Below are 27,766 nucleotides of genomic sequence, written 5' to 3'. Positions count from 1 at the left end.
TTAACTCAGCACATTTGTATTTAATAAAGAAAATACTTGTGACTGTTTTTCAACATCATAGTGATCTGTGTTTGGAAACTATTTTTAAGTTCTTTACATTGTAATCTTATTTGATTAGATTTTGCTTAGTGGACCCATTGGGCCAAAAGTATCATCTGAACAGCTATGACCAAAAGTCCAAATCCTCTCTCAAAGTTAGAATTACAAGTGAGATTCTAAATGTAGGCAATATGTCTACTGCATTGCAGCGTAAATGCTTGTGGCATGCACAGAAATGTAACAAACAATGAAATATATGAGCACACCCTATATCTCTTGAAAATTCAAGGGGTAATAAGGCATGAAAGTTGACTGGGTAGCTTTGGACCAGTCACACACTCAGCTAAGCTCACCTTACATGGTTGTTGTGAGGAAAATAGGAAAAGGAAGGAGTATTAGATAGGTCCACCATTTTGAGTAACTCATAAAAATAAAAATGGGATAAAAAAACAGATCTAAAGAAACGATAAAAGACAACCATCCCTTCACATGGAGATGTAGACCATCAGTAGGCCACTGAGTAATTAAAATGTTCATGTATTCCACTTCAAACCATGCCTTCAGAAAGCCCACAACAGTGGTACAAAAACAACTGCCTATTCTTATCAGAGTGGCCATGAAGCTGGATGTTTGGAACAGTACCAACTCTTTGTGTTCAGGAAAGCTGCCAAACTGAAGACTCTTTTTGGAAAGTCTTTGAGGACTGATGACGCAGCAGTCCCCTTCCTGCAATTGTGAACATTATTACCAATACTATTTTCCTTGGTATCAGTGGGGATTGTTATTAGGTTTGGTTATTTCCTTTTAATTATGGTTATTTTTATATCATCTGTAAGGTTCTCAGAGCTTTTTGAAATTGTGGGGCATATAATTCACAATATATAGATGTTAAATATGCTTATACCTTGTCAAAGGAAACATTGCTGGTCTAGGGCTCTTCAATTGGAAACTGATTCAGGGTTGCTAAAAAATGACCATTAACTTGAGTATTTCAGAAAATACAAGTATTTCAGAAAAATTCCAAAGCCTTAGGAATGTTGAGAACAAAGGAGTACTGGAAGAGGAAATATCTGGATTCACATTTTATTCCCCTGTGCTCTAAAAGGAGGATACATTCTTGCCTAATTCAGGGCCAAGGTTTCTATGGACTGGTCCTACTTTTACATACAGTACAGAATAAAAAAATACTCAAGGCTGAGCAAACAGTACCTGTCTATAAATTAGCCTGGGCTATGGAATGTTGAAGGTATCAATATAAAACAAAGGCAAACAGAGGAGGAAAAAAATCACTTTCATAGGCAACTGAACACGTTTATAGTAGGTTGGGGAAATAATTAAACTGTATTTTTAAATCTTGTATTTTCAGTGATGCCAAAATGCCTAAAAATATAGACGTGTATCCCAAAGTACCATAATTTATAAACAGGAAATGACCGATTCACATATTTAATGAGTTTTTTTTTAATGAAATCTAGTTTGAATTTCCATAGCATTATTCACGTCATAGATCCAAAATGATCTAACGCAATTTTCCAGCTGCCCAGCTTGCAGCTATCATTACTGCAAGTATCCCCCAGGTTTTTCCGGGCATTTGCTTCCTAGTGTTACAAACTTGGGGGATATTTGCAGGAGTGGGACCTGACCGGTGTAACTACTGGTTCGGTGATTTACGTTTTGAAACGTCGTCAGCTGTGCTGCCTGGACAGCTGAGCAGCACTGCGCACAGGTGCGCAGTGTTTGAAACAGCACTATTTTCCTGCTTTTTCAACCGCAGCTGTGCCGCGCAAAGCAGCTGAGCTTGAAAAAGCAGGAAATAAAGGACAGGTAAGAACCTGGGCAGGTGGGTGGGCCAAAACAGCAGCAGACACAGAACCGGTTCTGTGTCTGCTGCTCTTCAGAGCTACCGGTTCTACAGAGCTGGACAGACAGTAGAATCCCACCCCTGGATATTTATAACAATGCAGAAGTGTATTCTCTTAGAAACTATAGCATCCTGATACTAATTTCACTTCATGAAAATGTAGGTGGGCTCTAGTGAATAAATAGAGCTTGTAAATAATAAAAACATAAGACCTAATATTTAATCCTTCCAGGGAACTGTATAGTTGTGTTCAGTTTTCTATGAATGTGGGAGTAGGAAGTTCAGGAGAATTTGCACTTTAAGGTGGAACAAACTATCAAAAAATCAACAAAGTTGAGAATATGTTTCCCTTTTGTGAAGTCTCTCTTTAATGCTCCTCTCCTTCCCATATTATCTACATTTTATAGCCCAGGAAATTCAAGGTAGGACATAATTTAGTTTTAGTTGTAGTTTTTAAGGTTGGGCACACTTCAAAATGAATAGGAAAAGATGTTTTGATCCTTACACAAGCTCAGAATCTCTCTGCTCACTCATTATACTAGCCCATTTTTTTTCAGCCTTCTACAGAAGCATTTTTGGTCAGGCTTGAATAGAATCCTTAAAAACAGAATGTCAGCCTCAAGCTTGACAGAAGCTTGAATGAATAGCAAAAGGATGATATGTTCATATGAGTTCCAAAGTACACCTTCCACATTCTTACTGAAGCATGTATAGCCCTATAAAAGAACAAAACAACAACAAAAAAAAGAGTATATTCCAAATAAACTTTTAGAATTAGGAGAGTAACTGCAGTTAATGAACAAGTATTTCCTGAGGGTATAGACAGCTTTCAGAAGTGTATACAAACTTTTTCTCAGTATATGCATGTATGTGTATGTGTGTATATCTTTAGCAAATATACTGTATATGCATGTATATTTCTTTAGCAAAAAGAAAAGTGAACTGAGAAATCAATGATCATGTTCGAAAAGCAGGCTCTTCAAATTTTAGTAGATGAAGTGTTTCTGAGACATCTGGTGGCTGCATCATATAAAGACTTAGCTGACTTGAGCAACTCTGGACACGGAACGGACAGAGGTAAGGAAGTTGAACATGGTGGTCACCAGGTCTGGAAGATCATAATCATGTTTCCATCCCCAATCTTGGCGGGCATTGTTGTCATCAAAAACCATTGGCCAACTGTCAGCTTCAACAAAAATAAAGAAAAACATATATATTAAATCAAAGGCAAAGGGCTTTGAAAGTCCAACCCAAGAATTTCACTTTTTTCCCACTTAGGAAGTTTAGAAAGCACCAATTTTCAAACAGAGAAAACAGTTAGAAGAGAGGTGATGTCAAAACTCTCTTATAATACGCAGTGCAGAAAAAGCAGCTTTGTATGCTTAACAGATTTCTTTCTCACTGGAGATAAAGTATATTCTTTAAGGTATCTGCATGCACATTTAAGAACTTTTAAAACCCAGTCATTACAATCCCATTTGAAAGTCACCCCCTTAGCAGGTAGAAAATCCAGCTTAAAGTTTCAATGCACACTTTGTCACAAAGTTTATATCTTATATGGATTCCTGAAAAGGTACAAAAACAAAAGGTAAAAGCTGAATTTTTGCAGCTTGGGACTCATTTTTAAAATAAAAGTGAGGTCCATCTACAGTATATAGCTGGTGCAATTAAGCAGCTTAAAGTCTTTGCTGGGCCTAGCAATGAAATTTCAATCTTGTATACTTTCTCAAAAAAAATCTCTCAGTTTGAAAGAACAAAATTGTCCCAGCCCGTTGTCATAGCTTCATGCACATAGCTTCATGCAGCATTGTAAAAGCCAAAGCCAGGTACTAACCAATGGCTTGTCTAACAAGATCTACATTGTAGGAAACTTCAAGTTCTGGAATATGCTTCTGGACCTCTTGAACCAGCTCCTCAGGTGAAAAGCTCATGGCATTGATGTTGTAAGTCCTCATGCTCAGCTGCTCAGCAGGTGCTTCCATGATCTCCAAAGAAGCTCTAAGACAGTCATCGATATACATCATTGGCAAGTGGGTATCTGGTTTAAGATTACATTCGAATTTTCCAGTCTTGAGAGCATCATGGAAAATTTGGACTGCATAATCTAGTAGAAAAAGAAAAGATGGCAGCATGCCTGGTTCAGGTGATATAACATTAATTGGAACTCCAGTTACATATAAAAAAAACATTATCAATATGGTAATTGATTATCAAAAGGTAAAATGAAAGGATGCTTAGAAGAGTAAATTATTATGAAACACAGTGAAAGCTTAACAGGAACTGTATTAATTAAAATAGAGGTGAATGTTTCAAGTGTACCTTTTATAGTCTAGGCCCAAACTACATTTATTTATTTACATTATTCATGCAGCTAAAATTCTATGGAGACTCTCAGTCATCCAGGTCATGGTTGTCTCAAAGTTGCTTTTTCAACTGGACTTTCTTGTTTTTCTTTGAAAATGTTTTGCTTCTCATCCAAGAAGCTTCTTCAGCTCTGACTGAATGGTGGGGAATGGAAGGATTTCAGTGAAGGGACACAGGGCAGAAAACATCCTGCAAAAAGCACAGCTCCACAACACAGTCCTTTCTGTAGTTCCAAGAAGGCTGCACAACATTTGCCTTTTTTGAGTAATGGGCGTGAGCCTTCTTGGAACTGCAAAGGACTGTGTTGTGGAGCTGTGCTTCCTGCAGGATGTTTTCTATGCCCTGTTTTCTGTGCCCTGTGTCCCTTCACTGAAATCCTTCCATTCCACACCATCCAGTCAGAGCTGAAGAAGCTTCTTGGATGAGAAGTGAAATATATTCAAAGAAAAACAAGAAGGTCCAGTTGTCTCTTGGAAAAAGCACCTTTGGAATTATTCATGTAGATTTAAAAGAAAAATGCATAAATGTATGTTAAAAAAGAACTGTCATTTAGACGCTGGTTTAGAACACATTCCTTACCAAAATCTGAGCAACCTGGTAGTTTCTACTAGCAAGTTTTCATTTCCAGGAGTTCAGAAATGAAGAATAAAAGGTAACCATCAGAGGGAGAAAAAGGGCAGGGCAAGCTAAAGAAATAATCTCAGAAGCACCCAGTAGCCTTTCCTCAGCCTATGTTTTTTGCTTCCATCCCCTCTAGTTTTTCTGACTGCCTGTCAGAGACTTACGGAGAATGGCTTTTGCATGAAAAATACATACTTCACAAACATAAGCAGAACCACTTTTCTTGTGGTTTTACCTTTATATTTTATGGGTTAAATTACTCGCCGGTCAATATAAAAATAAAAGATTGGACTGCATCAGCTTCCTTACCAGTTGTTCCTCCACCAGGCTGGGAATCTGCTGAGATAATGCCAGGATACCTTAGACACCGGAAATCTAGCCCATATCTATAATGATAGTACTAACACACACACACACACACAAAATTAAAAGGGGGAAAGAAAAAGAAATGAAATGTACCATTAATTGTGATTTGTGCCAATACAGATTGAATTACTTGTTGCAAATCGAAGCTTTATGTTCTATATTGGTGAGAATGATTACTATAAAATCATATGTTTCTAGAGACAACATTCGCTGTAAATAATAATCATATATAGTAAATGGCAGAGTTTGCATTAAAGCCTGACATGACATGACTCGCTAGTACCCAAAAGCACCAGAAAAACCTGTTCTGCATGGATGTTAATTTCTCTGGAGGCATTTGTGGTTATATAAATTGACTGTTTCAATGAATAAATAAATTTCACATTTTGCCGCTTACATCTTCAGAAAATCGGTATTAATTTCCATGGGTTCCAAGACCTTAATTAAAAGGGGTCTTGATTTTTGTTGATGGGAGCATACATGTAGGAGTTAAAATTAGAAAGAATTAGAAAGAGGCAGGGGCAAATCAAATGAAACCAGAAGCATGAGAAGCTAGTGAGGAGAAGGAAGGACAGTTTCTGTCAAAAGGATAGTGGAAGAGAATTGGCCTTGGGGAGCAGGAATACTGCACAGGCAGCAATATGGTGTCTTCTTGGCTGCATTCTGAACTCCAAATCCAAAGAAACAGTCTAGTACGGTGGTGTCAAACTCGTGGCTTCATGTTGTCATCACGTGATGTATTGCAACTTTTTCCCCCTTCACTAAACCGGGGATGGGCATGGCTAGCACGAGTTTGATACCTGTGGTCTAGTGGAAACTGAAATGGCTTGCCAAAGAAAGATTTTCAGTCTCAAAAAGCCATAGATTCATAGCGATAGGCGAGAAAAACTGCTTAGCTCTGCATCTTTTCATTAACACCAGAAAATTTCTGTTTCTACTGCTGGGTCATTTAAAGAAAAAAAAAGCTAACTGAAATACAGTAGAATTGTGGCATATGAGGGTTGTTGTTGTTTTTTAAATAAAATGAACCAGTTAATGTCCCTGCAGTTTTCTTGACATTTGTGGCTTGTCTGGTTTCTTCTTTCTGGGGACTAGAGAGCCCATGTTGCCCAGCAGGCTTTGTGCCTAAGGCAGGATTAGATCTTACAGTTTCTAGCTTGGTGTCTTTACCCATGACACCAAACTGGCCTCAAAATGATCATAGTAAAATAATAATATAGAACATAAATATATTAATACAAAATACAGATGTGTTCCTTCCATTTCTAAAATACAGATCTTGCTGCAGTAGAGCTGATGCTTATTATAGCTGTGTTCATGTGTGCTGAAAATTTATTTAAGATGGCAACAAACATTCAGGTACCTGAAATGGATTTAGCTAACCTGTCTTCAGACTACTGTAACAGAAGACTCATAGCTTGAAACTTCAGAAGGCTATCATTGACATATTTGCCAAACATTTATGGATTATCCAGATATAAGAAACCCAGCAATTCACATTTCTGATACCATCTTATATAGTACACTGGTTCTTAGCCACTTGAATCTGCACACAATCCAATGGTCAAGAATCTTTGAAAAACAAATTGTTCTCCAGTATTTATCAGCTTTGCTCAACAGATTACATATGGTTTTGACATTGTAGTTACTAAAAACATACTGCTTAGAAAGCCTACTCATTGGATTCTCTAATCGTCGTGCTGGAGAAAGCCTACTCATTTTCAAATGTGTGTTGCTATTTGATTTCTCTTATAATTGAAACTGCAAAGGCTACAATTAAGAGTGTCAGTGCAAAAGCAATATAACAAAACTCAAAAACCAGTTATAAGAATAAAAAGGAAAGGAAAATTTAGCTACTGGCTTTTATAGCACTTCCTATTTATATACCTGACTGTGAAAGAACAAGGCATTCTTACAACAAAATGGTTATCATTACCTCTCCCATGAGTTCAGCATGAACCTTGGAAACTCCATAGATTGTCCTTGGCCTTTGGATACAAAGATCAGGGGTTGGATTCCTAGGGGAAGTTGGTCCAAAGGCACCAATTGTGCTAGGAACAAAGAGTCGCAAACCATGCTCAGCAGCTATATCAAGAATGTTGTGCAGCCCTGGGAACAGCAAACAAGCATTTTTAAGCCCAAACCAAAAAGAAAAAAAAAGAAATAACAAGACTTCTATAGTACAGTAGGTATACCTAAACAAACAACTATAAATATGTTAAGACATACCAGTAATATTCACAGATCTTGCCAAAGGGACATTAGCTTCTCCAACTGCACTGAGCAAAGCACTGTAATGAAATAGCCAAGTAATCCTGTTGTTCACCACAATCTCACGAAGATTCTTGTAATCCAAAATATCAGAGTAGATGAAAGGACCTAAGTGTAAAAAGGTGGTTTAAAATAATCCATGCTGTGCCAAAGATGTCAATAGCTTGTAAATACAATGATATTTTCCATTAAAGAAGGAATTTGATGAATGCATTACAATTTCCACAATTTCTAATTCCCTGTTTTTTTTATGAATACGGTATTTGCAATGCAGTAACATGGACAGATATGTACTGTAAGATATGCAAGTGCATGATGTATATGTCCATATATACTATGGGTCATCTATACAAAGTCACTAAAAATGAACACATTTGAATTGCAGCAGGGCTTTGATATATTTGGAATGAATTTCATTTTATCTAGGATAAACATTGTTTGAAGACCTACAAATTTTTATTTTATCCTAGATCGTAACAAAGTATTTAGCATACACAATAAGAACAAGACCCTCTGAAAAAGCTATGCATTGAGACAGTATGAGAGTGGGTTTAGAAACACAGATTTTACTTAATAAAAATTATGCTTGTTTCAAAGAACAGTTTTTAGTTTAACTTCTTTGCTTCTTGGAGAGTAATACTATGACAGACCACTTATACTGTCTTTGAACAGAATTTTGTATTTTAAAAAGTTGCACAGCACATCATTTTGTAGAGCATATAACACTTGGGGCAGAGAGCTCATTTCAGTGAGTATAGTAAAGGAGGCATGACCTGGGCAGAAACCATGTTGGTTGGCCAAAATTGAGGTTGATACAGCAATTGAAACATTGCTTTAAATATGTATTTCCTGCATGGGCTGTCGCAGCATTTTCTTTTACATATCCTCTCATATTAAAAACTCAGGCAATGAGTTAGCAACAAGCAAATTAGCTTAGGTCAAATTAAATACATCTTCTTTGACATAATTTGACACTAATCTCCCATCAATTTCTGCAAGGTTTCTGAAGAACTGAAAAAACCCTGTGACAAAAACAATATTACAATGATTCAATTATGTCCTTTCATGCTCTAATGCTTCCAAGCTATAAGAGTACTCTATCATGTTGATACTCTTCTGCTCAAAGCCAATTAAACAATGTACATAACATTATATTTGTTATTCTATTTTCTTATGGCTGGATTATAACAAACATATCTTTCATTGTGGGCAACACTCACAGTCTGAAAGAGGGGGAAAAACTGGAGAGTAACTTATAAGCTTGAGTCATATGACTTCAAGGATGATTGTAAGGATTAATATCCAAAAACCTAAGGTTTAACTAAAATAAAATATCCTTGTAGAAAAAACTGTAAGTCCTAGAAAATAATCACTAAATATTTCTCTTTGTTTAATATGGTACTCACCACTATAGAAGACACTGTCCGGGGGCTTTCTAATATCTGACAAAATCACATTGTTCTTTCCAAAGCGTTTTCTGGAGAAGATACCATAAGTAATATTTCATTTTCATTTTGAACACAGCTTTTAGAGCAAAACTTACTCTGCATTTGAGATGCATTTTTAAACCATATATTCTGCACTCCATAATACTGATGTTTCCAACCACCACCCTATCACTCTCCAAAATAAATGTAAACAACTAGGAACAGATTGTATTATTTTCTTTTTCCACCCCATCTCCCCAGCCCCAAAATAGGGTCAAGATAATATATTAGAAAAGCAATGGCTCATCTGTAGCTGCATATCATGGATGCAAGAAAAAATTAAAATACAGGAAGGCATATAACCTTAATAAAAGATAACATTGTTAACAGAAGAAATGAAGGTTATGTCTTACCGTAGCAATTTAGCAAGTCCTACTCCAAGCTGGCCAAGTCCCCCTGAAAAGCAAGAATATAATGTTTGTAAATTATAGTTGGAAATTTATTTTTTTTATCTCATTTATAAGGACTATCCAAGCGCAGGAGATGCTGATGTTCCTAGAAAAGTTCACAGAAAAGTTTAATTGACTAGTTAAACCTTGGCACTTTTACAGATGTAAATTATTGAAAATGGCTGAATTGAATTACTTTTTTTATGCATAAGATGCCTTTAAAGGTCATCTGTCTATACTATGTTCTTTAGTTCTGTAGACATATAATACCCATTATAAATTAGCTTGGCCAGTGGAAATATTTGAAGGGCATCAGAAAGGGGAAAGAAGATATAAGGATTCTAGTAAACAGAATCCAGAATGCATCAAGTGTACAGAAATAGTTATAGAAAGGCAGCTTGAAGGAGATTATTTTGAACCTTGCTAAGGGGCTGTAAATTGTGACTGATAAGAGTAGTAACCACCTGATAAAAGATAAGCACCCTTATCTTTTAAGTCTCTGGCTGTTGGGGAAAATAATCTGCCATGCAGGTGGGAACTAGATTCTTTTTTTCCAAAGTCCTAGTGACATCTAGAATTGCTTTGGAGGCAAATCTATTCTTCTTTAATGATGGAATTGCTATAGTCTGGATTAAGAAGAGTTGAACCATTTTCTAACGAAGTTTGTGCTCCAACTTATTTAAGTGCCACATAAAACTTGTGTTTAAATAGAAACCAAATGAATATCAATTCACATGATCAGATACAATTGGGTAAAAAAAAAAATCTCATATTAAACAATTCAAAGTAGCATCTAAAATTTGGCTGACCTGTAATTAACACCCGAGGGTGATCAGTTTCTGAAAAACATACTGAATGAAAGCTGGCATCCGATGGCACCTGCCGGGGTGAAATGCTAAGACCTCTAGCTGGCACAAGAGCAACCTGACAACCACAGCCAGGTTTGTTCAACAGATGTTTAACAGCACAGCTCAAATTCTTGATGGCAGGCATTTTTCAAATGTGCTGGAAAAGAAAAGAAGAAATCCATTGAATAGGTTTTCATCACTGCAAAGTGACCAGATTGATTTCTGAAGTTCTGGCAAGTTACCAATAAAAGGGATAGAAACAACAGCTGTCAGCTGCAACACATATGTTCTTCATCAATCTGCTTTGATACTACCAAATGCCCTATACCTCCTGATTTTTAAATATATAATAAAATAAATAAGATGCTGGCATACTCCAAATATAAGCCAGTATCTAAAAACCTATTTATTATCTGCAATGTGTTTAAGATTCACCAAGTCCTCAATAGGATAATGTTTAGAAGCTAGTTCTCCTAATAAATGGGAAGGTTGTAAGTAGCCATGCCACTCTTGCTATTTTATGTGTCACATTCCACAAACTTCAGATGTACTTTGCCATAAAAGACTGCCTATTTTTGGTGTTTGGTTAACCCTTCCCAATTTGAAGCTGTTTAAACACATGCACCAATAATTCCCACAATTTTTAATTAAGCAGCCACTGCTGAGTTGGCTGGGGATGGAGTGAATTGCCCTCACAACATATTTGAAAAACAACAAATTAGGAAAGGCTGCTGCAGATTAGAGATGAGCAATCCACAGACTTTGAGCCCCTTGGTTATCAATCCCAAGATCGTGCTGCTGAATTTCAGCAAAAGTACCTTTAATGGCCAAAGCATATAGTGGATTATCTGGACATGTTTGATTCAATGCAGGTAATACTTCCAGTTCCCAGCCACACATATAATTGTATTCTGATTATTTGTTAAAATCAACAGCAATGATATTTCTACAGAGCATTCAATATTAAAAAATGTAATATGTTCCATAGATAATTTCCATAAATTGTAGCCATCTTATTAAGGCTGCCAAATATTCACATAACTTGAGTAGAAAGTGTTGCATCTGTTCAAATTAAAATATATAAATAATCTCCAGTTCAGGAATTCCCCTCCTTGAAATAGAGAGATACTGCAAAATGTATCCTCTTTCAGAAACCACAAACCAAAAATATATCCTGCTATTCAGCTCACAGCCAAACTACAACTTTAGCAGCTTGGTTTGGGTTTTACTGTGAGTGGAATCTAAAAACAGAATACTTCATTATTCACTGTTTTAGTGACTGCCACATCATCTCTCTTTAGAATCAATCAGTTAACATTTGTTGTGCTATCAAGCTAACATAAATGTTAAGAAGTGAAGTTACAAACTCCAGATACTGATGAAATTATAGAATTTTTCTTCATTCTTTGCAAATGAACCAACCCCATTCAAGAAACTATACTTCAAATATTAGAAAGGTTAATAATCATTATTATAATCATTGAATTTAGAGACTCCTGACTCTATAGCAGTTCACAGGATGATTTAACAATTGATAATAAAAAAATGAAAAAATCCCTAAACTAAAAAACCCACACCAACCATCTTGAAACATTTTTTTTCAGAATTCACCAAGTTTAGAATATCCCCTAAAATGCACAAAGCGCTTAACTAACTTTAATATTAATACAATGTCTTACAAATCAGTAAAATATTTTTTCAGGAAAAATGATCAACACACTACTAGATACATTTTCTTTCAGCTTTACTTCACAATATTAGAGATAGAAAAAAAAACTGCTTTCAATTCAGTAAAAAAACAACCTACAAACTTTCCCACTCCCTATGAAAAACAGATGATGCCAGATAACCAGCTTACCGTCTTTTCTGCAAGTGGTTTTGAAAAGCAAAAGAGGTATATTTATAGGGCACAGCCTCTCTGCTAAGCCAATCAGAGTTCCTGAGGAACTGGGAGTTGTTCACTACATAGAAAAAGGTGTGTTCTCTGCATGTGATATCAGCAAAAAGGGGACACATCATACTCCTCTTTTTCAATTTCAAAGGACATGACCTCAGACTAGGCAGGAACGTTTGAAGAAAACACAATCACAGGGCTGCTAGGGATGTTGTTTTTTTTTGTTTTGGGAAAAGGAAGACTGAATTGTATTTTTCTTTTCCCTAATCAGGAAAGTTAAATTAACTCTGCATGATTATTATGAAAACTGAAATTACAGCATAATACGAGGATAATGTGATTTCAAAGTGCACTTTCAAATTTGTATCCAAAAATTCATCTTGTATCCAAAAATATTTCAAAATTTTATTCCTTATGAAACTTGGTCTAATTTGCATAAGCAAATGAGCATCACTAGTGATGCGAGATAGAAAGTTTCCTACAGGAAAATAAAACATTACAATATTTTTCCTTTTAGAAAATACTTTTCTGTATCACCACCTATAATCAAGACATATGTTGAAGCCATTTGGGATATTAGTGCAAATATCTTTTAAACTCAGTAACAGGATAAGCACTCAAATGCTGCTGGTTTGTAGTTGTTTGGATAAAGCATCACCACGTAAAGAAGTTAATGGTGCTAATGTATCTGTGGAAAAGGCCCTTTAATTTAAAGTACTATCAGTACAACACTCAAAGAACACCAAATATCAGATTTGTAGTCAACAGACTTATGTAAACCTGTATTACTGGCAGCTAATAAATTAATATACCATCATGTGACAGATTACCAGCATGACAAAATAATCAGAAACACATGTTCTGTAGGAGAACAAAAAAACATGTCTATATAAATTAGACCCTAGTACTTTTCAGTATCAATAGAGCTATTTGTTCTAAAAGTTAATATTAAAAAGAGATGATAAAAATCTTTATTGCTTTGTGGTCTTAGAACAGAAAATATAAGGCTATACAAACATATTAAATAATATTTTTAAAAATCAAGACTTAAAATGAATAATCTCTTTCAACATGGTAGAATTGTTAGCATTGTAAGCAGTTTCTCAAAAGCAGACTTAGCTGTTTTCTCACATTCTACGGAAAAATACTTAATAATGTTATTGGACCATCATCCAGTTTCTCATAAAAGCTGTGTCTTCCTTGGACAGAAGTTATAAAGGTTTTGTTTGCTGTAAGGGAAGACCATTTTTAGCAGAAAGCTAATAAAGAGCCCAGTTAGAAATATACAGGTAGTCCTCAACTTACTTCCACAATTGAGCCCAAAATTTTTGCTGCTAAGTGAGAAATTTGTTGAGTAAGTTTTGCCCCATTTTACAACTACCCTTGCCACATTTGTTAAGTGAATCACTGCAGTTGTTAAGTTAGTAATACAGTTGTTAAGTGAATCTGGCTTCCCCATTGACTTTGCATGTCAGAAGGTCACACAAGGGGGGGTCACGGGACATAAATGAGTAAGTTGTCAAACATCTGAATATAAATCATGTGACCATGGGGGATGTTGCAAAGGTCATAAGTGTCAAAATGATTACTTTTTTCAGTGCCATGGTAACTTCAAATGGTCACTAAGTGAATTGTTTAAGCACTACCTGTACTGCCTTCTTTCAAAATCAAAATGGCAATAACCAATTGTAATTATTATATTTACAGCTATTATAGTTCCAAAACTTTATCAATTAAAGTAATGTGTGATCATAGTGAATTCAATGCAGTTTTCATTTCCTAATCAATAAAATGATAAAAAGTCAGATGGTATCATTTCTACTAACAACAGTTGCTCATATAAAGATTCTAAAATCCAGCTTGGGGGCAATCCACAGGTCACAAAATAATCTGTATAATGTATTACCCTTGCAAGGATTTCGACAGTTTTAAAAATACTAATAAGGCTATTTTGGATTCCTTCTATAGAAAAAAAAGCCAATTATTGCCAAATCGTATTTAATTAGGCTCTCCAGATGTACCAAATATTGTACCATGGAGAAGTCAGAATTGATAATTTGGTTAGCAGTGCCCTATCCAAGACTGCTCACTTATCTCAGCTGTAAGACAGCTCATATCTGTCTCCCTACTATCACATACACACACACATGTTCTAGTAGAGGGCTGTCAAACTCCCAGCCTGCGGGCCATGCCCATGCCCATTTTATCAGAGGGGAAAAAACGTCACGATACCTCATGTGATGACATGAGTTTGGCACTCCTGTTCTAGTATCTCCTTCGTGCGCCACTTTGGTTAGATGGGCTGAGTTCCCAGCTAGTATATGGAGCGTTTATTTCTCATGGGACTGGTGTGAGAATGGTGAAAGCAGTACATAATACAGTACGTAGCAGAATTATTACTAGAAGTATAGTCATAATTAAGGGGATTCTAGGTTTCCTTTCCTCTTTCAGTTCTGCTTTGACAGCCAGATACGCAAAGCACAGACACACCCTTACTGTAGTGGTTGTTGATTGCAAGCTCTTCTTGTGACAGATGCTTGCATAATTGTTATGCTTCCAGTTTTGAAGCTTACTGTAAACTTTAACTTTTATGTAAATTAAATAATATCATGCAAACAATGTTATGTTCTGGCTGCTAAGCAAGAAGACAGACAATGGTCAGAATAAAAGAGAAGCTGCTGTGATCAGGAGTTCATTTTTCTCTCATTTGGGAAGTCATATGAGCTCCCACTCATCAGGAGAGGGTGGGCATGTTTTGGAAGCTGAGTACAGCGTGTAATACTTCCCCGCCTTCGTAAGTGAAGGTCTCAATGGGCAGTAGAATGATACTGAGTATATTGGACCGTGATATTCAAAGAGGGGTTTTTGAGAGGGGGGGCATTTTGGGAGCTTATAGGGTTTGTGTATATGCTTGTTTTTTTAAAGTATCAGGCCCATTTAAGGTTTATATTATAGCTGAACATGTCCCTCTTCAAAAGCGTATAAAATTACAGAGGTTTGTTTTTTGTTTTTTTTACTTGAAAGATAATTAAAAGACAATATTAGAAGTGTGTTGGGACATTTTGGAATATTTAAAACAACATAATGAAAAAGAAGTGGCATTAATTTTTTTATGTCATATTCTCATATCTTGGAGAGAACTTTATAAAATAGATTAAGATTGATTTATGCTTCACAGAAAGCACAAATAACTGTTAATGGAAAACTAATAAAGCCTTATAAGATACAGAAAGAAATAAGCAGGATGCCTACTGTCTCATCTCCTTTTTTGATTCTTAAAATACAGAGTAGTGATACAAAGCAGGACAAGAATACAATAGGATTAAAGATTACAAAAGAAACATGTAAATAAGGGGTTTTTTTAGATGACGGGTGTTGATTTTGCAAGCTCATTTAAAGGAAACTGAAACATGGGAAAACTAAAAGAATTTAGTCCATTAGAAGGTTTTAAGATCAATAGACAAAAGACAAAGATGCTAACAAAAATATGAAAATAAAAGATCAAACTGAATTGATAAATAAAACAGGTTTTAAGATTGAGAAGAAAGTAAAATACCTGGGAATCACTATGACAAATGTGAATTATATGTTGTTTCAAAATAACTATATTAAAACACAACTAGAAATACATGGAAGATGGGAGAAACTATAATGGTCATCACAGGGGAGAATTTGTGTGATAAAAAATGTTTTGTTTCAGACAGTTCCTATTTTGACAACTAATGCCCCATTTAAACAATGGCAAAAGAATATATCTAAATTTCTGTAGCAAGAGAAAAACTATGAGTTACATATAAAGTGTTACAAGATGCAAAGGAAAGAAGAGAGTTGAGGTTACCTGGTTTGAAATTGCATTTTGCAGCTTGCTGTCTGCTTTGGATGAAAGAGTAGATGTTGCTAAGAAATAGATAGTTTTTGGAGTTAGAAGAGCATGACCTGAGATTTGGATGGCCTGGGTAGCTGTGGTACATTAAAGTCAAGTTTAATGTGGATTTTAAAAATCATTATGTTAGAGGTGCCATATTTCATGCCCAGGTTGTGCTCTGTGACTCTCAATACAAGAACAATTTCGTAGATGAGAAATAATAGGCAAACACAAATTGCTAACTTACTGTGAGATACAAGAATTTTGTCAAGAGGAATACAAAATAAAATCTAAAGAACTGGTGTCAAAAGGATATAGATGCCAATGGTGTATTTAAAATACACAAAAGAATTTATGGCTGTAAACACTGTAAGACTGAGATTGAAATAGAATTGTGTACAATGACGAACATGTAATTGCTAAAATATATGTACTTTTATTTAAATTATAAACAGAAAAACAAGTCTGCATGATAAAGTAGACTGAAAATTTGATTATAATATACAGATGGAAAATAGGGAAGTATGTGATTGAAAGGATTGAATTTTATACATATAATCTTGAAAGAATTTTTATAAGATGATGCATTGCTGGTATGTCACTAGAGAAGTTGTCTAGAACAGGGGTCCCCAACCACCGGGCCCCAGACCAGTACCAGTCCGTGGATCATTTTGTACCGGGCTGCAAAGAATGAAAATAGGGCCTACTTTGCTTGGGCGCCACCATCTTGTTTTGACGGCGCTTGAGAAAGTGCTTCTGGGTGAGCTTGTCGGTCATTGGTTGGAAAGCGGCGTTTGGGTGCTGAAGGAATCCTTGCACCTTAGTTTCATCGAAGGCGGTGATGGCTTTGAACGAAGAGCCGTCCCGATGGCGGTGGAGTCTCACATTACTCAGGACGAGATTAATAAAGAGCCTGAAAAGCCCATTGACCATGAGAAAGTACAAAGGAGGAGTTGAAGGTGGCGGGGAGAAGCAGGGGACGGCTGGCTGGCCGGTCGCTCGGCTTGCCTTGCCTTGGTCATGCATGCTGATGCCGGTACTGGTCCATGGATCATTTTCTACTGGGCCGCAAAGAATGAATAATCGTGAAACTGGTCCCTGGTACAAAAAAGGTTGGGGACCACTGGTCTAGAATATATAAAGACACTTTAAATTCATAGTGGAAATAAGAAGGTACATTTCATTAAGCTTAGTGGACATGAAAAAAGCTAGAAAATTGTGGATTCAAATGCATACATTAACTCTGAGGATTTTAAAGGTTAATATACAATTAAGGCCAGGGGTTTTTCTTTCAGAATTAATGGACAAACAGTTGGAAAAAAGACATGGAACTTTGTGATTGTATAATGACAACTGCAGTGAGATTATTGTACTCACGAAGATGGAAAGGTTTGGCAATCCTTACAATGAAGGAGTTGGTGAAGATGACGCATCTTGCTGAGAAGAACAAATTAATCTGCTTAATTAGAAAAAAAACAATGTCTACTCACTGTCTGGAAACCCTTTGTATAAAACAGAAAAAAATAAGTTTATGATTTATGGTTTTGATGATTAAATAAGATAGATCAAAAGAGAGAAGAGAGTAATGTTATGTAACTTTAGAGAAAGGGGTAAACTTATCATTGTAAAGATAACTGAAAAGAAGTTTGGAAACCATTTTCTTTGTATCTTTTTTTCTTTCTTTTCTATTTTTTTTCTTACTTTCTTGCACTTAAAAAGCTTTCTCTTTGGTTTTTTTCCCCCTTTTTCCTTTATATTAGTTTGCATTAGTATATAAATAATTACATCAGACATAAAACTAGGGATCCACCAAAAATGATTCGGAATTATATGTGATCCTGGGACCTCAGCTCTGCTCTAGGACAAGGATGTCTTATTTCAATATGATTGAGAAACAAGAGTTGGAACATACCATATCAAGAAAAGAGAAGTGCTTTTACCAGGAAATAGCAAGAGTGCTTGTTGTCTTTGTGACATTAGCTGAATAATAACTCATTTTTTAAAAGGAAATTAATGTTTCTTTGTATATGTATGTGTATATATATGTACGCACATTTGTGAAAGAGATGGGAAATATTTAGATACAGAGTACATTTTTACATAACATTTACAAAGCAAGAAGAAAGCAACAACATTGCTTCCTCGATAAATCTCCTTAGTAGAGGAAAACAACTGTAAATTAGAAACGCAAGTCTATTGATAAACAAGCCATATGAACCCAAGTCCCCAAAGTAACAACCCAATCTCCCACAAGAGGTCAGAACAAACATACTGTAACAACCCAGAACACTAGGAAAATAAGCATACTGCCTATACAACATTGTCTAACAAAAATGGTTTCCCCTCCAACTTTCTTAAAAAGTGCCTAACCACTCAACTCACAAAAGCACAACCAAGACAAGCTATGAAAAGATAACACTACCATAAATCAAAAACATCTCAGAAATAACCGACAAGAGTAGTACAATAACATGGAATCATTATAGCACACAAACCAACTAAAGCCCTCCAAAATATCTTAAGGAAACCAAAGGACCCATTAATCCAAAAAGAAAAATCAGGAATCATCTAAAGCAGGGGTGTTAAACTCACAACCTGTGGGCTGGATATGTCACGCACTGGCCACGCCCACCTCCAGTTTAGCGAAGGGGAATAAAGTTGTGATACATCAGGTGACAACGTTTTGTTGCAGGTTTGACACCCCGATCTAAAGATACAGAGCAAGGACTGCAATGGCTATTATTTATTTGTTTATTTATTTAATTTATGTGCCACCCATCTCACTCGGCAGCCGCCCTGGATGGCATATAAATATTTTGTAGGACAGATGGAGAGAAGACTGGCAGAGTGCATCCATGATCACCAACTATCAGCCAGAAAACTCTTCATTTCAGAACACATGGACAGACTCCACCATGATTTCAAGTGGGAAATTGTAGGGGTCCCAGACCAAGATACATTCAAAAATGCTAGGGAATTCTTGGAAGTTTGGCATGCAGACAAAGCAACCATCAGTGAACACACAGAGAATAAACTACTTTTACACACCATTCAAATGAGACAATAAACAAACTAAATAGGAAACAAAAAGACCAGAACACATTATCTCTAGCAGCTAATAGGCAGATAAGCAGTAATTAAATCAGACAAAAGATCAAGCAAAAAACATTTTTTTCTTTTAATGACCCTGTAATCCCTTGCATTGGGGTGGAGTCAGGCCAACTGAATGGAACTGTTTACTGGTTACATGCCCTTCCTGACACCTACACTGAGCCTCACCACAGATATTTTCTCTTTGCACCCAGAGACAGAGACAAATATCTGTCGCTGCCTAGCATCAAATTCACAGCCTCCTGATTGTGAGGCAAGAGCTCCATCTCTAGGTTATCATGCTGCTCATCAAGCAGAAAACAATTCCCCCCAATAAAGGAATTACCAAGGAGAAAACCACATCCCTACAATCATTGGCAGCTACTGTATATAAGTGGGCAAACTTAACACTCGCACTGATGGTGTTATCTAGTTGGGTAATGAAACATCTGCAAGCAAACAACCAAGAGAGCACCAAAGATTCCATAGAATTCTTTATACATCCCGGATCCCAACTTTATACAGTTTAAGCTGCTAGGTTTAAATCTGACAGACATTTCTCAGTTACACAACACAACAAAACTAAAAAAGAATTTATATGGGTAGCCATATACATTTAATTAATAAATGAAATAAATACAATTTCTTTAAAACCATTCTACATTTCATCTGTAATTTATCTATATTCTAATATTGCTTTAAGTATCCATTCAGTTCATCATTACAAGATACTAAATAAGGAATATAAATTCAATATAAAGCAGAGCATACACTGAAAACACCTGCGACAAACTACTTGATTGCCACAAATGAAATCCATCTTTCGTAATTGGGCCAAGCAGCACTGTGGACAGTTAAAGGATCATCTGTTTTTAGAGAATATAGATACTTTACAAGAGGTATTGTAATCATAAGGTGCTTCAGGTTGTAGATAGTTAGCACCCACCTTTCTCCTAGAAATAGTCTAGGAAATATAAAAAAGACAGAATATTTCCCCTAAAAGAGAAATAGAAATCTTAAGGGACACCAAATATTTGCCCCAGCAAATATTTTGATGCCAGCTTATCTACAGGCTGGACCAGCTTATCTACAACACAAAAGACCATCACCCTCAGGACATAATAGGATTAGCCTTCTACCCATCTCACCACATGGCACCTGGGAAGATTACATCACCCAGCAAGATTCAACCAAGCTTAGGACTCAAGACAACCTACAAAGTTACCCCTGCATGGCTCCATGGGAGTCAGACAACCAATCAGGATACATTTCTTTCACAGGAACAGGAAACAAGTTCAAAGCCCAAGAGAGGGCAACTGTATCTCATTCTCCACTCCATGTAGTCAGCTACCCAGCACTTCAAACCATGTGGTCCTGTCCACCATTAAACCATCTTTCCAGTCAGCCTTCATGTTTCCAGTGTCTTTCTTCCCACTTGGAATTGAACTCAGGTGGACATTTTTTCCAACAAGGTAATGCTGCTGAATTTCAATGCAGTAATTAGAAGCAGGAACGTATCCCAGACCAGATTTGCAGAGGAACAGTCTTAGAGAAGGTTGCTGAAGAGTTTATTTTTATGGCTTAATCAAAGCAAAGTAATGTTGAAAAAAATAAGAAGCTGATCCAGGAATGCACTGATAGGAATCAGCATTTTTTTTTAGATGAAGGGAAAAAGGTGATGTCACAACAAAGAGGCAGAAGAAATCAAGGCATGGAAAACATATAGTCAAGGAGTTTAGTATGAAGAGGTGGTAAGCTGATAAAGAAAAATGAGTAACAAATAAAAATATTGCAGTTTGGTTAAGAATATTAAATAGAGAACAAAACAGGTGCATGAGAAGACATCAACTTAAACTGGAAAGGATTTTTTCCCCAAAGCTCCACGGAGCTTCTGTCAGTCAGCTTACATAAACCTGACAAATGATTTCAGTTGGTACAAGGCTTTTTATATTCCTACTTTCGTTAAAGATGTACGTATGTGACCCATGAAATGCAAAGACACAGAGATCTATTTTCAGAGACATATTCTTTTACACACAGCATGCAAAAAGGAAAGGATTTAAATTGTATGACAAAGCAAGTATAGGAGAACATGGAGCAAGCAATATTAGGGAAGGCAATGGAAGAGGACATACATTTTAAATAGCTGAAGGCATTTAAAGGAATTTTTTAATACTTCCAAGGAAGCTCATAGTAATACCTTTTGCTTTCTTCAAACCCCACCTTATCTGTAAAGAAAGAGAAGGGACCATGCTCTGCATACTGAACATTCTAGACTCAATATTTTAACAGTTTAGGAGTGAATTTCACAGGTAATGAACCAAATGCAAGATGGGTCAGAGTAAAAACAAAAGCTTAAACTTCAAAAATAGAAGTAAAATAAGTTTAAAAAATTAATGTAACAGTCAAGTAAATGAAACATTTTTAAGAAGATAAGTTATGAAATCTTGGATAGGGTTATAAATCTGGAATTTTGTGAATGAACGTAATTGTGGGCAAACTGCCAGCTGCATATAAGAAAAAAAAATCCAAATTATGTACACTCACTAAATCCTACTAAAATAAGGCACATCTTTAGCCCTTTGGGTTTCTCTGTCTTTCTCTCCAGAACAGCTAGCTACCTTATACTTCAAAAGGTTTCATTCCTTCTGAAGAGAAATAAAATTGCTGTAGGGTGGAACCTCACTCTTAAGTTACTTGCATGGATGTATCTTAAAAAAATCTTGGAAGATCTAAAATGTGTGGAATAATAAACCGGAAACACTGGAAAAAGAAGAAAGAAACCCTTAAGCCAATTCTGCACAATATGGTGCCCCTCGGATGTGCTCCAAATGCCCACTAACTCGCTAAAACGGCTACAAGGGCTTTAAAAATGAGCATTTTTCATTGAGAAAAAGGGACCCTCATTAATCCTTTAAATAACATGACTATGATCAGTTTTGCAGCAATTTTGATTATTAGCCACCTCGGATTGTTTATTAAAACATCGATGAAAAACTGGCGAACAGCAAAATCGACAGCAGAGCTTAACAAAAGTTAAAAGTCAGCCAAGAAGCCAAAGATGTTTCTGAAAATATTCCAACTAATTTTCTCCCATAACCGACTTTCCGCATATGCCACATTACTGGAGTAAATGATTTTAACAGCCAAGGGCACTTCAAGCCATCCCCATCTTCCGATTGAGAAAATGAAGAAATGTACAGATTAAGTAACGATCAGGATATAAATAAACGACAGGAGACGATTTTTCTTTTTAATGGAGAAAAGCAGAATGGTCCTCGGTTACTCACCTACAGGTCTTTCTTCTCAGACGATCCACGGGAACACCAGACACTCACCGGAGAATCACACGCGACACTCGCCTTCCCCGTCTTATACTTCTGCACCGCCGGCTGCTGGCAAGTCCCTCCCACTTTCGCTTCAATTCTGCCCTCTGATTGGGCACCGGCGAGCAGCTCTGACAGTTTTTCCTTGATGCAAACCGGCCTCTGAGCGGAGGAACCCGCACCTCGCCATTGAATATTGCTGGCAGGGGGCCACTGGCACTTACCCCGGTTACCATGGGAACATTTGGATTGGCTCGAGCGGCTCGCTCCGAAAAAGAACAGGCAGGGGAATGGCAGTGACGTGTAGAAAACGAAATCAATGATCCGTGTGACGTCACTTCCATTTATAGGTAAATATCGCCTCCTCTCCCTCCCTCACCCGGTTAATTATTAAAGGAGCAGCGCAGGCTGAATGGTGCCGGAGTTTTCACAAAGGGGTAACAACATAAAATAGATTTAGATGGCAACCTCTCTAAATAATAGTCACCCATCACGGTTTGCTGAGAATGTACAATATAGCTCTTATTTTAGTTACATTATTAATTGGCAAAAGTCTATAATATGATGCCTTTGGGATTTGAATTTTCAGTAGATTGTTCAACAGGCAAGGATTACAATTTGTACTGATTCTAAAAGACTTGGGTTCATGGTTTTTCTCAAACGATAGCACAATATGTTTAATAGATGCAATTTCAGTTAATGCAGTGCAATGCCTAAAATTTCTGTTATGTCTTAGGGCAAGATTAATATTGAAATGCATTCTATATTGAGATTCATGTATATTTTAAGGATTCCAAGGTTAATGCCCATTTTCACTTTTACTATAGAGCCTGCATTGTCTGTCTGTCTATCTCTGAAAACTTGGAAGTTTTATGCTCCAAGTATATTAAATAGGAATATTTATTTTCAGTCTTGAAAACTTGTAGCCATATTTGCTTATAAATAGATAAGGGGTCACATATTGATCCCAAATCATATGAGAAATTGACATTGTGGGAATAACCCTAATTTGAAAGCAGCCAGGGTTATATTTTACTAGAATCTAAATAAGGGATAAATATCTTAAATCAATTGATTTATAAGAGTTGTGTAAAAGTCTTGCATTATGAATATGGTTTATTTATAACCTCCACTTCATAATACAACTGAAATATGTACTGACTGAACTGTATCCCCAAGATGGTTTAACAGCCTGGAAGATGACCTGCAATAAAGGAACTTTAAATGATGCAGTGCTTGAACTGAAACAAGTCCAATTCTATAAGGAACTAAAAAGCAGAATGGAAGTTAACAACTTCAGGTGTCTAATGATGGAATGAAGAATTGGAATATGCAATCTTGGAAAATAAATGGATTAAAGTTTTTAGAAATGTAAACTTCTTTTATGATTTATGAATTAAACATATAAGAATGAAATTCAATTGAAAATATATTTATTTGATGTATATCCCCCAATCACATTACAGCAACTGTGAGAGGCTAATTCTGCTCTATAAATATTTAAGGTTTTTCATTGATTTTCAGTTGTGAATATAAAACGTTAGTCAGGTATTTATTTTATTTATTTAGTTGATTTGTGCCTGTGTGTGTGTATGATATGATATGTTGTACTCAAATTGTACTTGGCAAATGGCAATGCAATAGCATTAAAGAATAACAGATGCAGAATTTTGAATCTTCCATGCCTCTGCCTTGCAGGTCAAGAGATTTTTAGTGAATTTTACTCTTTCCAATTCACTTATAACACCAGTCATTCAAGATTTCTAATAAATGATTTCTGGTTTTTTTTTCATTTAGTTTGCTTACTATTTATTTGTCATAAGTGTTTCTGTGTTGCTTTGGTCAACTGAAACTGCATCATCAGTTACAAAAAAGTTAATAATATATTTCAATAATTCAATAAAACTGCCACTACCACCAGTACCCATCGCTAATCTCAAGTATGGTGCATTTATCAATTCAGCACTTCAGTTTACAATTGCTCTCCAACCCCGCCCTCCCCCCCAAAAAAAAACAAAAAAAACCATCTAGCTTCCTAAACATCAGAACAGGAATCGTTTTCTGGGAGGTGTTATTTTGACAGCAACAAGGAATGCTAACCTCCATATCCCTTCTCATCACACCTCACAGGCAACGGGAAACATTGGCATGTGTATCTGAAATAAGCAGTCTCATAGATAGCCAGGCCCCAAGCCACTACCTATTTATTTGGGGATTTTCTTTTTGCCTTTCTTTGGTTCAGATGAAACAGGAAAACTTTTTATGTCCTCATCACTTGTAAGGATGAACCATATTATTTTCTTTACATTTCAGCAGAGCAGTTCATACATATAATAATGAACTAGATTTAAAGGAGCAAGTCAGCAAGAATCTCTTACGGCGATCTCTGCACATTAGGGGAGTGGGTGTGAAAATGGTAGATGTCATTCAATATGAGCAAGTGTAAAATGATACACATTGGTACCAAAAGTCCTACATATTCATACGAACTAGGGATCCAAGCTAGCACTTGACTGATAAGGAATCTTGGAATAATTGTAGTGATACAATATGCCTCTATAGTTGAAAAAAGACCAACATAGTACAATAAAGTACCGGTATATATAAAAAAGCCAAAAGTATCAACACAATGTGTAATTGAATGTTGGAATTTGTAATTCTGCTACCAGGACAATTCATAGAAATCATCAGGGTAAATGTTTATTAGCTTTGATGGCAGCATGATTGCCTCTGGCCATCTGCTAGGAGAGAAGTAGATTTCCTTGTGTAATTGGTTGGCCATTGTGAGAAAAGGCTGATGGATTAAATGCACTAGGGATGTGATCCAGCAAAACACTGCTTTCCTTGTTTATTTGTTTGTTTAACTTATATAGCCATCCATCTCACACAAGTGATTTTGGGTGTATTACAAGATTAAAACAAACAACTCTCTCAGACAAGCACTTAAGAAAATCATGAATTTAATTAAACTACCAACAACAGCAGAGCTTATCTATCCACTGACCCAAATGCCTGGGGGATGAACCAAGTCTTGCTGCTCACCATCCCTTGTGATGCTAGCAAATGAGGGCCTTTATGCCTGCTTGTAATAGCTAGCTATCTCCAGATGTCCTCTACTCTCCCCTGTCTAAAACTACCCAAAAATTTTGGCAAAAAATTAGAAAATGGTTGGAGGAGATAACTAAAGAACAAATAGACTATAAACCAGAGTTCTTCCTGTTAGGGATCTCTGATAGATATTTATCCAAAAAGACCAAATATGTAATAATCCATATTCTAACCACAGCTAGATTAGCCTTTGCTCAATGTTGGAAATTACCTCATACACCTTCAGAGCAAATGGTTATTCAGAAAATTTGTGAGTGTGCCGAACTGGATAAATTAATGATAGCATTAAAAAACAAAGAGTCCTCAACATTTTACGACAACTGGGACTCATGGTATAATTGGCTTACACAGAGACAAATTATGTAAATGATAAAAAGTAACCTAAACATAATGGAAAAGAGAAGTAGATTGGATATGATGAAGAGAAATGATCCTTACAGACTGCCACAAAAAGATATCATTCGTTTTTGATTGTATTTCTACCCTATTCTCCCTCCCCTTCCCTTCCCTTCTCTCCCTCTATATCCTTTCTCTTTCCCCCAACCAGCCTTTATCCAGTGTGCTAGGCCGGGTGTTTTCCTTCTTTCCCCCTACCCGTCTTTTTTTCTACTTTGTAAATGTATTGTTGATGTGTTTTTAAATTGTAAATTTAATAAAATCTATTTAAAAAAAATAAAATAAAATAAAGGCAGAATATATCAAATAAAGAACAAATAAAATATGTCTTTCAAATATGCATCTTATTTGCCACAGGCACCATAGAAAAGAAAAGGAAGTATGGTAAAACTAAAATATAACATAAAGACATTACCATTTTTGGAGATGGAATTAGATTCATCTAGAATTTCCAATTCCAGTAATTATAGGTAAATACTCACATTTGAAATTTGAGATATTAATTTCATTTCCCAGAATGTTGCAAGAGACCTGTAAATTGCCATATTTAAACATAAAAGAATTCAGAAAGAAAATTATGTCAGGAAACTAAATAGAAATTTCTTGCTGTTGGAATCAAGTTCATTTGAAAGGGAAGTGGTTTTCAATGGCCCTTTCTTAAGAATTCATACCTAAATCATCTTTGCCAGTTCCTTATCAAACGGGAAACAGATCACATTCTTGAGGAGAAATTTATGGTTTTGGGTTTATGTTTTGTACATTAACTTTCTCTTTCACGGTTTTACTTTGAAAAAGTAGGCTCTCCTCCCATTCTACATTTTGTTAAAGTATACCTCTGCAGTTCCATAAAGTAGGGGCAGCCACAGAAGACACACTTCTGAGATTTCATTAGGTACCATATTTTAGGGAAGGGATCAGGAATGTGCCTATCCAGAATTAATCCAGGTTTTAGTAATTACTTTACTTATATCCTAAAGTGATATTGAACTTCTGATGTTGCACAAATCTTTCAGGTGCCCACTATTGGAAAACAGTTATTTTGGACAAAAAAATTCCAAGAATCTTAACTCTCCACCTGAATTATTAGCACATTATTAGTGATAGTGGAAGAGATGTTCAACTTTCTATTGTTTCATTAATTGCATTACTACTGTCATAAAAGCCTAGCAGTCTATATATTGGAACCAGTAAGAAAATACACTTGGTAAATATTTCATGAAGTTTTGGGATCTGAAATTTCCTTGGCTGATTTCTGCCTTCAATTACTGAAAAAGGGATACATTAAAATAGGAACCATAGTGGTACAGTGGTTAGAATGCAGTGTTGCAGGCTATCTCTGCCCACAGCCAGGAGTTCGATCCTGATCAGCTCAAGGTTGACTGAGCCATCTTTCCAAGGTTGGTAAAATGAGGACCTAAATTTTGGGGGGTAATATGCTGATACTGCAAACTGCTTAGAGAGCGGTATAAAGCACTGTAGAGCAGTATATAAATCTAAGGGCTATGAAACTAACATATTCTTGGTCATATGCTCATAACTGAAGAACAGAAGGATTTCTCTTAAAAAGATTGCTTAGAAGGCATCTTCAAATGCAAAACTATTTATGAATTTGAACCATATTTATCTGAACAGAAGATGACTCTGAATATAAAAGCATTTCCCTGCCAAAGGAAGAGTAGTCAAAAATCTATATCCATCAATCCAAAGGATAGACCAGATTATTTTTGGAATGGGGTGGGGTGGCCATTAACTGCATGTAAATTAATGATTTCTCATCATAACATTAGTTGTTCCTCCATAAGGACCTACCAATTATTCTTTTCTCACACAGAAAAGCATGG

The 27,766-nt window shown here is 36.1% G+C and overlaps 1 protein-coding gene across 3 annotated transcripts; it reads right to left on the bottom strand.

Moving 5' to 3' along the window:
• LOC113446317 (L-threonine 3-dehydrogenase, mitochondrial-like) lies at nt 1-22,525 on the bottom strand. Of its 3 annotated transcripts, none has more exons than XM_026715935.2 (9): nt 22,386-22,525; nt 10,208-10,403; nt 9,363-9,405; nt 8,929-8,999; nt 7,481-7,630; nt 7,188-7,360; nt 5,195-5,285; nt 3,735-4,004; nt 1-3,086 (listed from the first exon to the last, which is right to left on the bottom strand). In XM_026715935.2, exons 2-9 carry the CDS (start codon nt 10,389-10,391, stop codon nt 2,938-2,940), a joined length of 1,131 nt encoding a protein of 376 aa, XP_026571720.1. In that variant the 5' UTR covers nt 10,392-10,403; nt 22,386-22,525; the 3' UTR covers nt 1-2,937. The 3 variants fall into 3 exon arrangements, with proteins under 3 accessions (XP_026571720.1, XP_087786196.1, XP_026571719.1); XM_087930070.1 differs by lacking the exon at nt 22,386-22,525 and adding an exon at nt 21,296-21,325; XM_026715934.2 differs by lacking the exon at nt 22,386-22,525 and adding an exon at nt 12,105-12,125.
• Nucleotides 22,526-27,766: the final 5,241 nt, after the last annotated feature.

This window comes from Pseudonaja textilis, chromosome 1 (assembly GCF_049901715.1).
Source record: "Pseudonaja textilis isolate UNSWEBS1 chromosome 1, rPseTex1.2, whole genome shotgun sequence".
Lineage (NCBI taxonomy): Eukaryota > Metazoa > Chordata > Lepidosauria > Squamata > Elapidae > Pseudonaja > Pseudonaja textilis.
This window is presented reverse-complemented; position numbering and strand designations above follow the sequence as displayed.